The sequence below is a fragment of the Toxorhynchites rutilus genome, unplaced genomic scaffold, assembly GCF_029784135.1.
Source record: "Toxorhynchites rutilus septentrionalis strain SRP unplaced genomic scaffold, ASM2978413v1 HiC_scaffold_16, whole genome shotgun sequence".
Classification (NCBI taxonomy): domain Eukaryota; kingdom Metazoa; phylum Arthropoda; class Insecta; order Diptera; family Culicidae; genus Toxorhynchites; species Toxorhynchites rutilus.
Window position 1 is genome coordinate 164,070 of NW_026599718.1, and position 14,544 is coordinate 178,613.

At 37.1% G+C, this 14,544-nt stretch overlaps 1 protein-coding gene across 2 annotated transcripts in view; it reads right to left on the reverse strand.

The window, feature by feature from the left end:
• Positions 1–5,637: 5,637 nt before the first annotated feature.
• LOC129781615 (transmembrane and coiled-coil domains protein 1-like) overlaps positions 5,638–14,544 on the reverse strand; it is a 44,292-nt gene continuing 35,385 nt past the window's right edge. The window contains exons 4-5 of one of the 2 annotated variants that reach the window (XM_055789258.1): positions 11,742–11,855; positions 5,639–5,839 (exon numbers count right to left, since the gene is read on the reverse strand). In XM_055789258.1, coding sequence (XP_055645233.1) covers positions 5,660–5,839; positions 11,742–11,855 — 294 coding nt within the window. In that variant the 3' untranslated portion in view covers positions 5,639–5,659. Of the gene's footprint in view, positions 5,840–11,741; positions 11,856–14,544 lie in introns of both variants that reach the window. The other variant, XM_055789259.1, reaches the window with a different exon arrangement.

Below are 14,544 nucleotides of genomic sequence, written 5' to 3' on the forward strand. Positions count from 1 at the left end.
AATGTCCGGAGCCTTTCCGCTATATATACGCATACACATTTGAAACACACGCAATAATATTTGTCTTGCATGAAACGTGAAATATAATATTACCTTAAAGACGACGCTCGTACACACAGCTCATCGTGCGGATGTCGTCTATAGACGACACTCGTAACGAATACTTAACCATTCTACGCAATGTAATACGTTTGCTCAACATGTGTTGTTCGAAAACATTTGAGAAATTTTGGAAAAACCTTTTCAAAAAAAATCACTGATTGTCCGCATAACAGACGTAGTTCCATCCAGCTTTCATACATCGTTCGAAAATCAACAATTATAAGTATTATAAGCTATAAGCTAAATCTACATTTGAATCACATTCTTTGTAGAGTCCAAACATGCCTGTCACGATAGTGTCTTATTACTTAGTGTCTCAAAGAGAAGCAATTGTGTTGTTTCATGTTATAATTACCTAAATTTATGCATTTGAATCTTCAAGTAGATAATGAAACAATCATATCAGTAATAAAAATTAAAATAATATTTGTTCTTAGCATTATAATTTCTCGGATTCGACATCGAATTATTCCACATACTGAACATTTACTCATACCGTTGGCGTAAGTCACTCCACCATCTTTAGGCGATTGATCGTGATATCGGTAAATCATAAAATCTAAATCTAGAATTACCAACATTGCAGATTACCTTCACACATTGAAAACACGAACCTGTTGTTCTTAACATATTCCAGAGTATTCAGGATAAAGGTACTATCATAGACTCTCATCAAATCCAGAGCACCTTTTCCAGTCATTTCACTAAATTTCCTTCAAACCCTTCTGATTTTATCCGAAAACAACTGAAACTACCGAAGAAGACGTTTTTACTATTATCGGAAATGTAAATACTAACGCTCAGTGTTGGAAAAAATCATCTTCGCTAAGATCAAATGCATAGATTTTTGGGCTAGGTTGCATCGAAAACCTATATATTCCAAACGAAAATTAGATTGACAGATCTAGGCAACCATTGAATATGAGCAAATAAACTTCTGTCCTTCAATATGTTTTGATGTTTATTTTTTCCACCCAGTGTCATTTTCATCTTGATTATCGGAAACGTCAGAACTGAATTCCATTTGAATATCAGCTCTTGTTAACTTCTAACCTGAGGCTGCTGTGTGCGGTTGGGTTTTGCAGTTGCCGGATGCCGTAATCGGAAATACCTTATGAAATTCCCGATGTCGCAAATGACTTGACGATAGCTAAAACCACTCGTTGTATCCATTCTGCATATGCCGTTGCCCCCGTCTCGCCAAATGCAATTTATGTTGAACTTAAATTCACTGCCAGAACGAATATCGTTTCGGATGTGATGAATATCAATTTGTTGCTTTTGATACCCAAAGTATAAATAACAGCGAAGTTATGAACCCCACTCAATGTCGCATTCATTCATTATAGTAAATTTGCTCTCATGCAACAGCGATATGAACAAAATGAACTCGTTTGTTATTGTCATCAATATAATGATGGCAGTGTGTTTCAAGCTGAAAATAAGTCATGGAACGAACAAAATCATATTCGTTTCTCGTGAATATTTGTTGATATTCTAAGACACTTCTAACGCTACAGACAGAGCAACCTGGTGATTAAGTTCAGCTATGCGAACAAATGTTGTCCTTTTACGTTCGGTATATGCCTAGGACAAAATATGTGGATGGAAGAATTATTAAACAATTATTTTATTTTACATTTCCCTCTGAAGTTAGCATCTCTAAAGTGTACGTACTTCTCGAACCGCAAATTTACTTGAAAACTCTTTTCGGAGTGCAAAAAAACATACACGTGCAGGGGTGGCTTGTATGAATCAAAAACTTAAACTTCTATTTCCTATACTATAGAGGCTTTAAAAACTTGAAAGTTCATTCGCTTCTAATGTCTACACGATTTACCCAGGTTCCTAAGTTTAGAACATCGTGTTAAGGAAACATAGTCTAGTCTGCACAAAGGCAAGCGAGCACAAAAGTATTCGCAGTTTGCGCAAAAATAACTCCGACCTGCATGAATTTGAAATGCCAATTTCCTCAGACACCTTGATTCTGAGATTTGTGTTGGGGAACCATATTTCAGTCGGAACAAAAATATCACCGACTTTCTTGTATTTGCAATGCCGATTTCTCCAACACTGCTTGGTTTTGAGGTCTGTGTTAGGGAACACATTTCGGTGAGAACAAAAGTCCCCATACTTTCATGTATTTGCAATGCCGATTTCCCCAAGGCTGCTTGGCTGTGTTGCGATAGAAGCGTAGAAATATTCCCTATCAATTGATGCAAACATCTTTCCGATCCAGTAAAAAAGTGTTCAGTTATAAGCATTCGGAATCTTTCATTTTTCCCTGCATGTTTCCCTGTGTATTAATTTTACCCCTCATATACTCCGGTTAGACGTAGTCCCACGTCAAAAACAGACCTAGAAGAAGAACATTTTTTCGATGATTACCCGCATGGACATATAGTGGGGAGAATATGGACAGGTTTTTAATATTTACGTATGTATATCATCGCAATGTCATGAAAGTAGGGGAACAAGGTTGAGAATTTATGAAAACTATTATAAACTATAATTTATAATTTCCCGAAACTTGACAACGGGCGGCGACAAACCAAGTAATCCGAATTAGCGCTACCGGCACCAAGCTAAGATTTGTTTACGAATCGTACGGACGTCAAAGTGTTAATGTGTCTGAAGGTATTTTACCTTTGATAGCATTTTTCAATAGCACTACCAAAGTTTGTTGACGCCATTAGGAGCACAACCCATTTTGCTCTACGAAATGTTTTGAAACATATGTCGTTGCTCGAACGGATTTTCGTAGAGAAATCTATTATCAGTTGTGTTGCAAAGGTTTCTACCCATCTGTTTGTTTGTGGTTCTGTACGAGTAATAACATGGATGGATGCTTGCGGGGCGTCACCGAGTGATAGAAACAAGGCGGAGAACAGTCTTGCAGCCTACGTAAGAGGTGTGAAATATAGCGCGCATCAAGGCAAGCGATTCCGGCGATTCCCGAGTGGTGTAATCTAGACCGAACACAGTCTCGAGAGGCTGCGTAAGAAAGATACACGATAGCGGGCATGAAGAGTGAAGTCAGCCTGCGTCTGATAGCGCATAATGGGCGCAGTTGCACCGAACGACACAGTGGATGCCAAGTATAGCATGTAATTTTGCTGAGAGATGCTGAAAAACTATAAACAAAGTTCAAAGTTCAATGAGTTCAATATTTCAGTTTCGCTGTGGAAAGCGAGCAATCAACAGTATATGTTAACCCTTTCATTACGGCAGTGTGCTCCGTCGAAGTGCTACCGTTGTACGGAGTACTGCGCCGAAAAGTATGCATATCTCGCTTGTATGTGATCATGTGCAGTATCACCCTGATGTCGTCTAAAGACGACGCTCGTACATACAGCTCATCGCGCGAATGTCGTCTATAGACAACGCTCGTAGCGAAAGGGTTAAAACGTTGAGTGCAAGTGTAAACGCTTGTCCATGGTGAGGGGGGAGGGGATTTTGATAATGTCCACGTGGACACGTTGAGTACTTTTTAAAGTAAAACAACCATGACCCATTTTAAACATTTTGCCCAAATTTTCTTGCAAATTACAGTGTCACAACATCATTTGTCTACAATACTTTTCCTAAAACATACATCGAATGTATTTTTCAGTGTTTATCTTTTTACTGAGAAATGTATGTAACCTGCCTTAACTACCGCAATAGGTCATTTGACCTTTGCAAACATTCATATGATATCAGAAAGATTTGTATGTGTGGTTGTGATACAAAACGATTGCATTACACATTTTTTGCTACTGCTTTATAAATTTTGTTGTATTTGTAATGAATAGTGAATGATCAGAATTAATTGTATTGCTGACTATCCAAGCGAGCTAACAGTAACCATTCCAAGCTGCAGTGCTATTTTACGTGTCAAAAATTGTAATTTCAATATTTTCAATTGTTATCCCAAAATGTCAAAATATACAGGAGAAATATGGTGTGCCACGTTTCTCAACAAAACTATATAAATCGAGCCATTTATTCACTAACTATTCATAAAGGGTCATTGTGGTGCACCCGTGGCCGAGTGGTTAGCGTCCCACACTATCATGCCGGGTGTTCGGGTTCGATTCCCGTTCTGGTTGGGGGATTTTTCGTCAAAGAAATTTCTTTCGACTTGCACTGTGGTCACGCGTATTCTAGAGCTTGCCCCTCGGAATACATTCAAGGCGTGTTATTTGGCTTAAGAAATCTCAACTAAGTATTAATAAATGACGCTAGTTAATGCATACGTTGAGACGGCAAAAGTTCCACAGGGAACGTTAACGCCATTTAAGAAGAAGATGCTTTAGATCTTACATAAGCCGTATGCCGAGTGACGTCAGGACTATACCACAACAGCTTTGGAGACACATCAAACTACATTTATCGTCCAATGAAGTTCCTCAGAACGTTTTCTACAAAGGCAGTACATCGTCATCATCAGTTGACTCAGCAAACTTATTCTCGTCCTTCTTTCGAAGTGTGTTAAGTAATAACTCACCACCTTTGTCTGAACGGTACTTGAGTAGTCTGCAGTCATATGACCTGAACTTGCGGCTTATTTCATTCACCGAAGAGGACGTCTACATGAAACTGAGCAGTCTCGAAGCCTCGATGGGAGCCGGACCGGATAAGTTGCAACCTTCTTCAATCAAGGCATGCAGCTCCTCGTTGGCTTTGCAGTCTACTTTGCTTTTCAACCGTTCGCTGAGAGAAGGGCAGTTTCCCGCATTATAGAAAACTGCATCAATAATCCCTATTCATAAATCAGGTGGCGTCCACGATGTGCAAAATTACAGTGGAATATCGATTCTGAGCTGCATGCCGGAAGTTTTTGAAAGTATGCTGCTGGATCTCATATACCCATCTGACCGCGCGGACGTCAAAGAGATAATTAGGAGGAGGCAGCGATTTTAACATGCGAAGATTTATTGAGGTATTAATATTCTTCGTTTATTGTGGTATTAATAAACGACATGATTGTGATTGTCTGTAAACGAACATTATTTCACAGAAAAAGTTACTGCAATGGAAAGGAATCACAATACCATAGCTATCCAAATAAAGCAACTTCATTATTTCGTGTGTATTTTACGGAATCACGGAATCGTGAGTATTTTCAACTTGTTTTTTTTTCGTTTCTTTCCCATAAATTTCATATTCAATGTAATCAATGACGATATAATTTTTTATCGATTTACATATACATAATCTACCATTCCAAACTGTTATGTGTCCCACTGATATTCATTAATTATTTTCAATTCGACAGTTGAATAACTTGCCAGAAGCTTATTGTCTTTTTTTGTTCGTTGTAAACCGTGCCCCTAGGCTCAGACCCTTCTACTTTTTTTACGCGGATTCTCCAATAATGCGGTTTTACGAATTAACGCGGTTTTTTAAGAGGTACGTATCCCCGCGTAAAAAAAGACCTGATGTATTTGTATCATGTTTCAACAATTTTTTTGTGTCAAAAAGTGTCAGAAAATTGACCTCTGGTCGAACAATGTATTTCCGTCTCAACAGATTATATATATTTTCAATAAAAAAATTGGATTAGTTTGTTACGTTACCTTGTTCTTAAAAATGGCATTGCGATTCCTGCTACTGTTGCTACCAATAACAAAATTACTTGCAAAGCAGTTAAAACCACATTAATTAATTTCACTATCACTGCCCTAGCATTTGAATTGTCTATTCCTTCCACGGTCACATATTGTTGTTGCGATAGATGTTCCATTTTGGAGATCTGGAAAAAAAATAACAATTATTGAAATGGTTTATTTAAAATATCAATAAAAAATATTAAATCGGTTATGTACATGTGAACATATACAGAAAAAATTAAAAATCTCAAAAAAATGATTGCATCAATTGATAGGAAATATTTCTACTCGTCCATCACAATTAATAAAATGTTATTTTTCATGAGATGAACAATTGAATAACTGTAAAATATCAAGCGTTCTCTAAACGGTTACGGTTTCCCCAACACAGACTTCAAAATCGATGTACCTGTGGAAATCCTCTTTGAAAATATACATTCAAGACGGGGATATTTTTGTTCCCACTGAGCTGTGTTTCCCTAACACGAACTTCAAAATTAATGTTCCTAGTTAAAACCAGGAACATTAATTGTTGTTGTTTGTTAAAATGTTCCGCCTTGTTAAAACATACAAGTCGGTAGTATTTTTGTTCCCACCGAGCTGTTTCCCTAACGCGGACTTCAAAATCAATGTGACAGGGGGGATCCGCTTGCCAACATATGCAAGTCGAGGATATTTTTCAGTGTTGAGAATTTTTGTATTCGCTTGTCGTTGTGCAGACCGGAATATGTTTCCCTGAAACGTACTTTTAAACAGAGAAGCCGGAGAAAATCGTCATTCCAGGTACTAGAGGTGAATGAATGAACTTTCGCGGTTCGAGAAATACGTAAACATGAGATGTGCAATAATTGCAGAGGGAAAAGTAAAATGCAATGAAACATACATTTCCACATTACTCGCGAATTATTTTTACGAAATTTGGCATGTGAAAGTTTTAGGGTGCAATAAATGATTCTATGGTGGTTAGATACTCCTACCCCTCTCTTAGGGGGGCTGCCATACAAATGAAACTCAAATTTCTACGTTACTCGAGAATCAATCAGCAAATGAAACCAAATTAGGCATGTGGAGGTTTTAGGGTGCAATAAATGTTTTTATGGTGGTTAGACTCTTCACCCCCTCTCTAAGAGGGGGCTGCCATACAAATGAAACACAAAGGGCCTGGCCGGGTAAGGGAGTGAAAAGTGCCCCCAAACCAAATCCATGGCAAATATTGTATAGGATATTAAATAAGAAATTTTGACGGTTTATTTGAACCCCTTTATGGTTTAACATAGGATCTATAGTGAAGAACGTACTTTTTCATTTATTTCACGTCAAAAGCTTCGAGATAAAGATTTGAAAGAAATACTGAATGTGCATCTTACTACAGTGTATCAAGAAAAATTATCAAAAAAAAAAAATCACCAGACATTGAAGTACTAAAAAAATATTGAAATTTTGATTTTTTTTTTGTGATTTAGAGATTCAGTACTACTCTAATTCATATTTAAACGTGATCTTATGCTTTTCTAAATATGTGTGATTTTTTCCGTGTTGCGCGGTTTTTATATTTCCAAAGAGTCTAGCTGAGTAAGAGGAGTAAGAAGTCCCCCAAACCAAATCACCAGCTGTGTGGAGAATATTGAATTGGGTACTGAATAAAACATTTGGTAGTTGAACCATATATTTTAGTCCTTCTATGGAACACCATAGGATCTATGGTGGAAAATGCACCGTTTCGTTTTTTTCACGCAATTCTCAATAGCTTTGAGACAAAAATATGCCATAAAGGCCATAAAGGCGAAAGCACTTTGAGCTCTATGGCCTATTGGTTACGAAGAAGAAAAAAAAGTATTCGATTCCTAACACGGTGCTAGAGGAGAGGATTGGTTTCTAAGTTTATTCACATTAAACCCTCAATAAATAGTGAATCGAGTGAAAAGGCAGTCAAACAGGGGAAAATATTTTGGCTAGTGGAAGAAATAAGGTGTAAACATAAAGCGCTATCTATTGTCGAAGAACAGCTGTATTCATTGCATCTACAGCTGTTAAAGCAAGTTGTTTACCACAGTGTTGTTGAGTGTTCATCAGCAAGGATGGAAAACAAGCATGATGAGATTTACGATTAATCGCAAACTGCACAGATCGTAATCAAACAAACTGCGACTAACTATTAATCCTCTCCCATCATAACCAAATGATTTTCTCTTGGTAACTCTGAGTTGACCAAAGCCACGATAGATACAATACGGTAGCGCGACTTATGAGAAAGGCATTCCAGCCATCTTGGATTTTGTATGTAAACAATCTGCAATATTTTGCAATATCTTTTTTTTCGCTCTTTGTGTTTTGTGTTTTGGTGGGAATAAGAGCATTGAAAAGTTGAAAAGTGAGTCTTTTACGGTTAAAGTTAGGTTTGTAATATACTCTATTTTATTATATGTTTCAGCTCAAGAGAATAAATCGACTTTCGATGTCGGTCGGTGATGGAGGTATTTTTCCCGCGTTTTGCAGTTAGAGACGTCGGTTAATTGTTCGATTGTAAGGTTTCTGGAATTTCAAGTTTTCCTATATCTAATATATTCTTTGTTTCTGTGTTCTTGGTCAACAAAAACGGGGGGAACTTAATTTTGGTTGCTGCCTGGGTAACGGCGTTTACATTTTCGACCGACGCGCCGAAATCGCCTACTTCGCTTTTGTTCGATGCGGTGTCACACTCGCAAAGGATCGGTTCAGTGCGAGCGCTTTTCACCGCACGAACAACGCGTGCATCATTAGATGACGCTTGCCTCGAAATTTTATTGCCCCTGGCAATGCGTTCGTTTTTTGCAGGGCTCGAGCCTTCCTCTTCTTCTTGCTCATCACACACTACGCGAAGCGTCCAATTTATGACGCGGAAAAAAACACACGATACGAATAACGCGAAAAACGAACAGAAAAACCAAACGACGATATCCAAGTTGGATTACCACTGGTGGGGTCCAATCTTAGATCGAAGCGAGAGCGAAAGCAAAGTGAACTGGATTGTTCAGCAGTCCGATGCCGAATGAAAGTTTGCCTCAGCGAGATCCACTGTTTATACTCTAGGCAAGTATTCCCCTTCATTCTTCTACTTTTTCTTTGTTCACGGAGACTTTAAATCCTATGATTTCCTCTCCGTTGGTCGTCGATAAGTTGCTCGTTATTGACAGCTCTTTTCGGGAAAGCACACAAATGGACAGAAGAAATGTATGGGAAAATGGAAACGCTTAATGTTTTCATAAATTTTAACCATTTACCAGGGGATTCTAATGTATAGCCTATTAATCAAATCTTACGGGATTTCCGATTCGTTTTGTATGTAAATCGCCAAAATCCGTTCGCGGCAAAAATAATTATTGACGTTAACTTTATTTCATAAAAACGTGACCTGTTTTCTGATTGATGAAATCACCTTAATGAAAGGCGTAGTTCTACGTCAAAATATTGATAGTTAACGAATTCGATCGAAGCTTCTTTTGGACTTATCATCTGATCACTCACCAATACTCCTGGAATACTTCATAGAAAAGGAAGTGAAGCAGACGTCATCTAATCTCACTAACTTTTCAACGAATTGGACAAAATATAAGGCATATATCTCCTCTAACATTCTCGATCTACCTCTGGATAACGAACATAATATCGAGGAAGCAGTTAATCAGCTCAGTGTACTCATGAAGAATGCTGCGAAGATAGCTACCCCACCTATGAAGCCTCAGAAACACAAAAAAAATAATACTGCCTCCCACATAAAAGCAGCAGTTGCAGAAAAGCGACGACTAAGACGAATCTGGCAAAATAAACGATCGCCAGAATCTAAAAACCAATTCAATATGGCACAACGTATATTAAGAAAGCTATTACAAGACGAGAAGAAGAAACATTCCATAATTACTTAACTGAATTATCGCCAAATCAAAATAATAATTACTCATTATAGAAGGCAACTGAGTACCTAAAATGACCTCAGTTACAGGACCCGCCGTTTAGAATGCCCTCTGGTAATTGGGCCAGAAGTGACGATGAAAAAGCAGCAACTTTTGCAAACCATCTTCAAAAAGTTTTCACTCCGAATCAATCCGGACCTAATCAAGAAACGCTCGAATTTTCTGGTGCTATAAACCAAAACAAAATGAAAATCAAACATCCGCTGGTGAGACATGTTATCAATAATCATATCAATGTGAAAAAATCACCCGGTATCGACCACATCAACCATATATGATCAAGGAACTACATATATGATCAAGGAACTACCTGACCTAGCAATTAAACATCTCACAAGAATTTTCAACGCAATGACCCATAAAGGATATTTCCCACAAGCATGGAAAATTACGACCATCATTATGATTGATTCCTAAGCCAGGGAAAGACGCACAGAAAGTGGAATCTTATATACCTATCAGCATCCTTCCAAACTTCTCAAAAGTGTTCGAAAAAATTATCCTGATAAAATCAGCGCCCGAGATTGAAAGATTAATCCCGAATCATCAATTCGGATTCCGAGCAAAACATGGCACTATTGAACAAGTGCACCGATTGATATAAGAAATTCGTAAAGTATATGAAGGCCGCGGATACTGCTCAGCGCTTTTTCTTGATGTAGCTCAAGCTTTCGATAAAGTCTGGACAGCTCTATAAAATTAAAAATATGCTACCACAAGTATATGAAATTATGCGTTCTTATCTACTGGGAAGAAAGTTTCATGTTCGGTATAACTTCTATCACCAGAGCAAGAAATTTATGCTGGCGTTCCTCAGGGCAGTGTTCTTGGACCAGTTCTCTATCTCATCTACACTCCCGCGATCTCCCGACCGCGCGTAACTTAATGACTACAACATTCGCAGATGACACAGCTATTCTCAGCAGTCACAAAAACAGAACGATTGCTTCACGGGATCTCCAGGAACACATAACGGTCGTGGAAAAGTGGCTTCAAAAATGGAGAATTAAAGTAAATGAAAATAAAATGTGTCCACGTTACGTTCACGCTTAATAAGAACACATGCCCACAAATCAAATTCAATAGATCTGCAGTACCTCAATCGAATGAAATTAAATATCTCGTCGTCTAACCTGGAAGAAACACATAGATGCGAAGGAAACGCAATCGCAAAACGGCAGCAGGTAGAAAAAGGAAAAAGTTTGTTTATACAGACTGCTATGGTGGCAAAACCAGCCACCGTAAAACACGGCGCTTTTCAGGGCCATTAAACCTTTTAAAGAAGAGTTATTAAAAGTTATTCACAATACCAATGCATTCTAAAGTGACTGAATATGATATATAATATGAACTGATTTATTTTGTTTATGCTTGTTTTTGAACTTATTGGTGGTTGGGGTCTTTTAAGTTGATCATTCAGTTTTCACAAACCCATGCATGGTTCCCGAATTGAAAGTGGCTTCAAATTACAACACATTGTATGCAGGATGGCATTCACGATTTTCTCGGTAGTATGAACTGCTTTCTTTGGTTGATAACTGATGTTGAAAATTGACTGAGGTTACATCTGCATTGTATAGAAACATAACTAAGGAGCAACATGATGAGCTATGTATTTCCTGCTGCTCTGTTCTTATTTTAAAGGACTCTAATCCGAAGGTCATCCGTCCCTGTATTCACTGTTGGTTTTTCAGAACGCTTATAGCTCATCTATTTCTCGACAGATCGTAAAGTTCGTCTCCATTTCATTTTTATTTACATTGTTTGTGGAGACTACAAATCTTACAATTCATTCGTTTCCGAAATCACAGTTTAAGATACGGTAATGTGCTCAGTAGTGAAATATATGATAGTGAATGAGCTGAGGACCACTATGCATTCCCTATCATAGCCATCATTTTGATTGTAAGATGTACATTGTACATTGTCGGTTTTTGAAATTCGATGATAAAATTTTTCCATACATTTATTGCCACCCTAATGTATATTACCCATTAGGAAAAAAATATAATATGTTCGTAGTTTCAAAAACGATATGTTGCTCTTTAAACAAAAATAATTCTATCGTTATTTAGTCAACATTTTTGCAACTTACCCTAGTTTGGCAGTTCTCCATTATTTCATAAACGTCTCTCAATCGTTCATCGCTCTGATATTGAACCTTTTCTTCTAGATCAGCAATCGCCTGTTTCAAATTTTCAATTTCATTCTGAAAGAAGAAGAAAATGTTATTGTTTTATACATACATATACAGCTATTCCATGTCAAACTGATATAATGGTTTTCAGATTTTCGTGAAAAGTGGTAATTTTGTTCTTTTTAATAAACATTGGACTCGATTTTTTAATTTTTTTTATTTCCATGGTGGTCCAAAAAATCAACTTTTCTTCTTTTTTCCAAACATGACTTTTTTTTAAAAAATAAACAACTTTTGAACTGCTACACTGATTTTGATGATGGACATATCGAATTAGGGGAGATGAACTGATCTTTTCAAAAATACTATCGCAAAAAAATGGATTTTGTTTTTTATAATTATTGAAATCTCTCTATAATCGTAAAAAAATACTATGATTTGCACTGATTAATTTATATATTGCCCGAAATTGACTAGGTTTTGGATTATTAGGCAGTCAACAAAGTGAAAATTCGGTATATTTTCACATTTTCTCTTATAAAGGCGAAAATGCAGGCTAGGTCGCTAAAATTGTAAATGGTGTTAATGGTGCCGAAACTAACAGTAAAATACGTGCAATTTTTTTTAATTTAAAATTATTTTTGATTTTTAATATATTTTTTTGAATTTTTAAAACATTATTTTTAAATTATTAATTCAACATTTGGGGTGCTATGTTCTGGGTAACCCAGGCTTGGGACGAGGTACTGGCTGATTCCATTGTCAAGTCATGGAAAATGCTGATGTCCCGTTATCGGTTGTAAAAGAACAATTTTTTTCTATTCTGCAGAAATTGATTGTCCAGGACAATACCGTGCACGCGGTACTCTGAGAACGCGATTTCCATATAAAGCGGTGATGAAATTGCGACAGCCATCCTATAACGCGGTACTCTTATAGCGCGGTTTCCGTTCAACCACGTCTTATCAGTTCTTTTCGTGCAACCAATGCATGATTTTAACTGAATTACATCGGTTTACAACATCGGTTTCAGGCAAGCTGGGTCAGAGGAGCGGTAGAAAACAGTACGGCAGAAAGCGGAAAAGGGTTTATCAGAAATGTTAAAGAGAAAGTAGTATTCAGCTGCTACTAGTATTTTATTCGAAGATAAACTGTAGCATACGCATTAGTCATCCGACTACCATTAGACTTTGTTGGACTTTTAACGCTCATATAATTTCTGTACGAAACCTGAACACCATACAACGAAATCAGTTCATTTCCTAGACATGTGGTTACTAACATTTTTCTGCTTCAACTGTGAGTCATGTTGATTATTTTCAATCATCATTTTAACGTCACACGTTGTTTTGAAGACAAACCACTACACACACTCAATCTATAACTATGTACATTTTATCTCTTAACTTTACGAAATAATACATGAATTATACAGAATTAAACCACTTAAATGTCTTCTGCCGTTTTCCTTCAAATTCCGTTTCAATGCTGTTGCTTACGCTTTGTTGTCTTGAATCGAACTATTTGCTGCTCTTGTAGAGCAGCATGCTATTTTTCTCTTTGCATTTCTCATGAAATGCACTTCAGGGCGTTACTTCAGTTTGCGATCAATCCTCTCTTCAGTGCGCTTGCGACTGAACATATATGAAGAAACCCTAGGTAAACACTGAAGAGTATTAATGAAAAAGCAAATGATTTGATAATTGAAATGATAGCTCTAGCGCTATCAAACCCAATTTTCCAAATTACAACATTAAACGAATTTAAAGAAGAATTTAAAGAAGCATGCAACGAACACCTTTGTTTTGTACAAATTGTACTATATCAACCAAAACGTAAAATTAATAATTCACGCGAAAGATAGAGATAATCAAAGAAAACCATGATTGGTGGAAACACTGGTATTAACAGATTATATCGAAAATTAAAAGCTTTTTGCAATTGGCCAAATATGAAGAAATCTATTGCAGATTATATTAGAAACTGCTTTAAGTGCAAGGAAAACAAACATAGAAGCAGAACTTTGGAATACTTAGTTCTCACACTCACACCACAAAAACCATTTACATCAATAGCAATGGATACTATTGGTCCTTTCACTAAATCAAATACATGCAACAGATACGCATTAACAATTCAATGTGATTTATCAAAATACATAATTATTAACCCGATACCAGATATACAAGCTGAAACAATAGCCAGAGCTTTTGTTGAGAACTGCAACAACATGGGTAGTTGTACAGCGAAAAATGATATCAATAGAAGGATGGCAGCGATTCGCATCACAAAAATGAAACGAAATGGAACGAAATCGTCATGACTCATATTCGTAATTTTCAATGACTCAATTTCTTCTATAGATTGAGAAGTAGAACCAATATGACTTAATTATGATAGTCTGCAAACGAACATTATTCCACCGAAAAAGCTACTTTTCAGGGCTACTATTTAGAGTTTCAAAAGAATTAAACTAACAGATTTCTGAACAATGAAAAGAATTACATTTAACCCTTTCGTTACGAGCGTCGTCTATAGACGACATCCGCGCGACGTACTGTGTGTACGAGTGTCGTCTATAGACGATATCCGCGCGACGAGCTGTGTGTACGAGCGTCGTCTTTAGATGACATGGAATTCATACTATTCTTCGATCACACCCAGGGCACGGCATAGTCATAGTCAACTGAGGATAGTCAGTCAGTAATGGCTTTTGGCTTCTTCACGCAGTTTCTCCGCCAAAACGACTGAACAGTCAGTC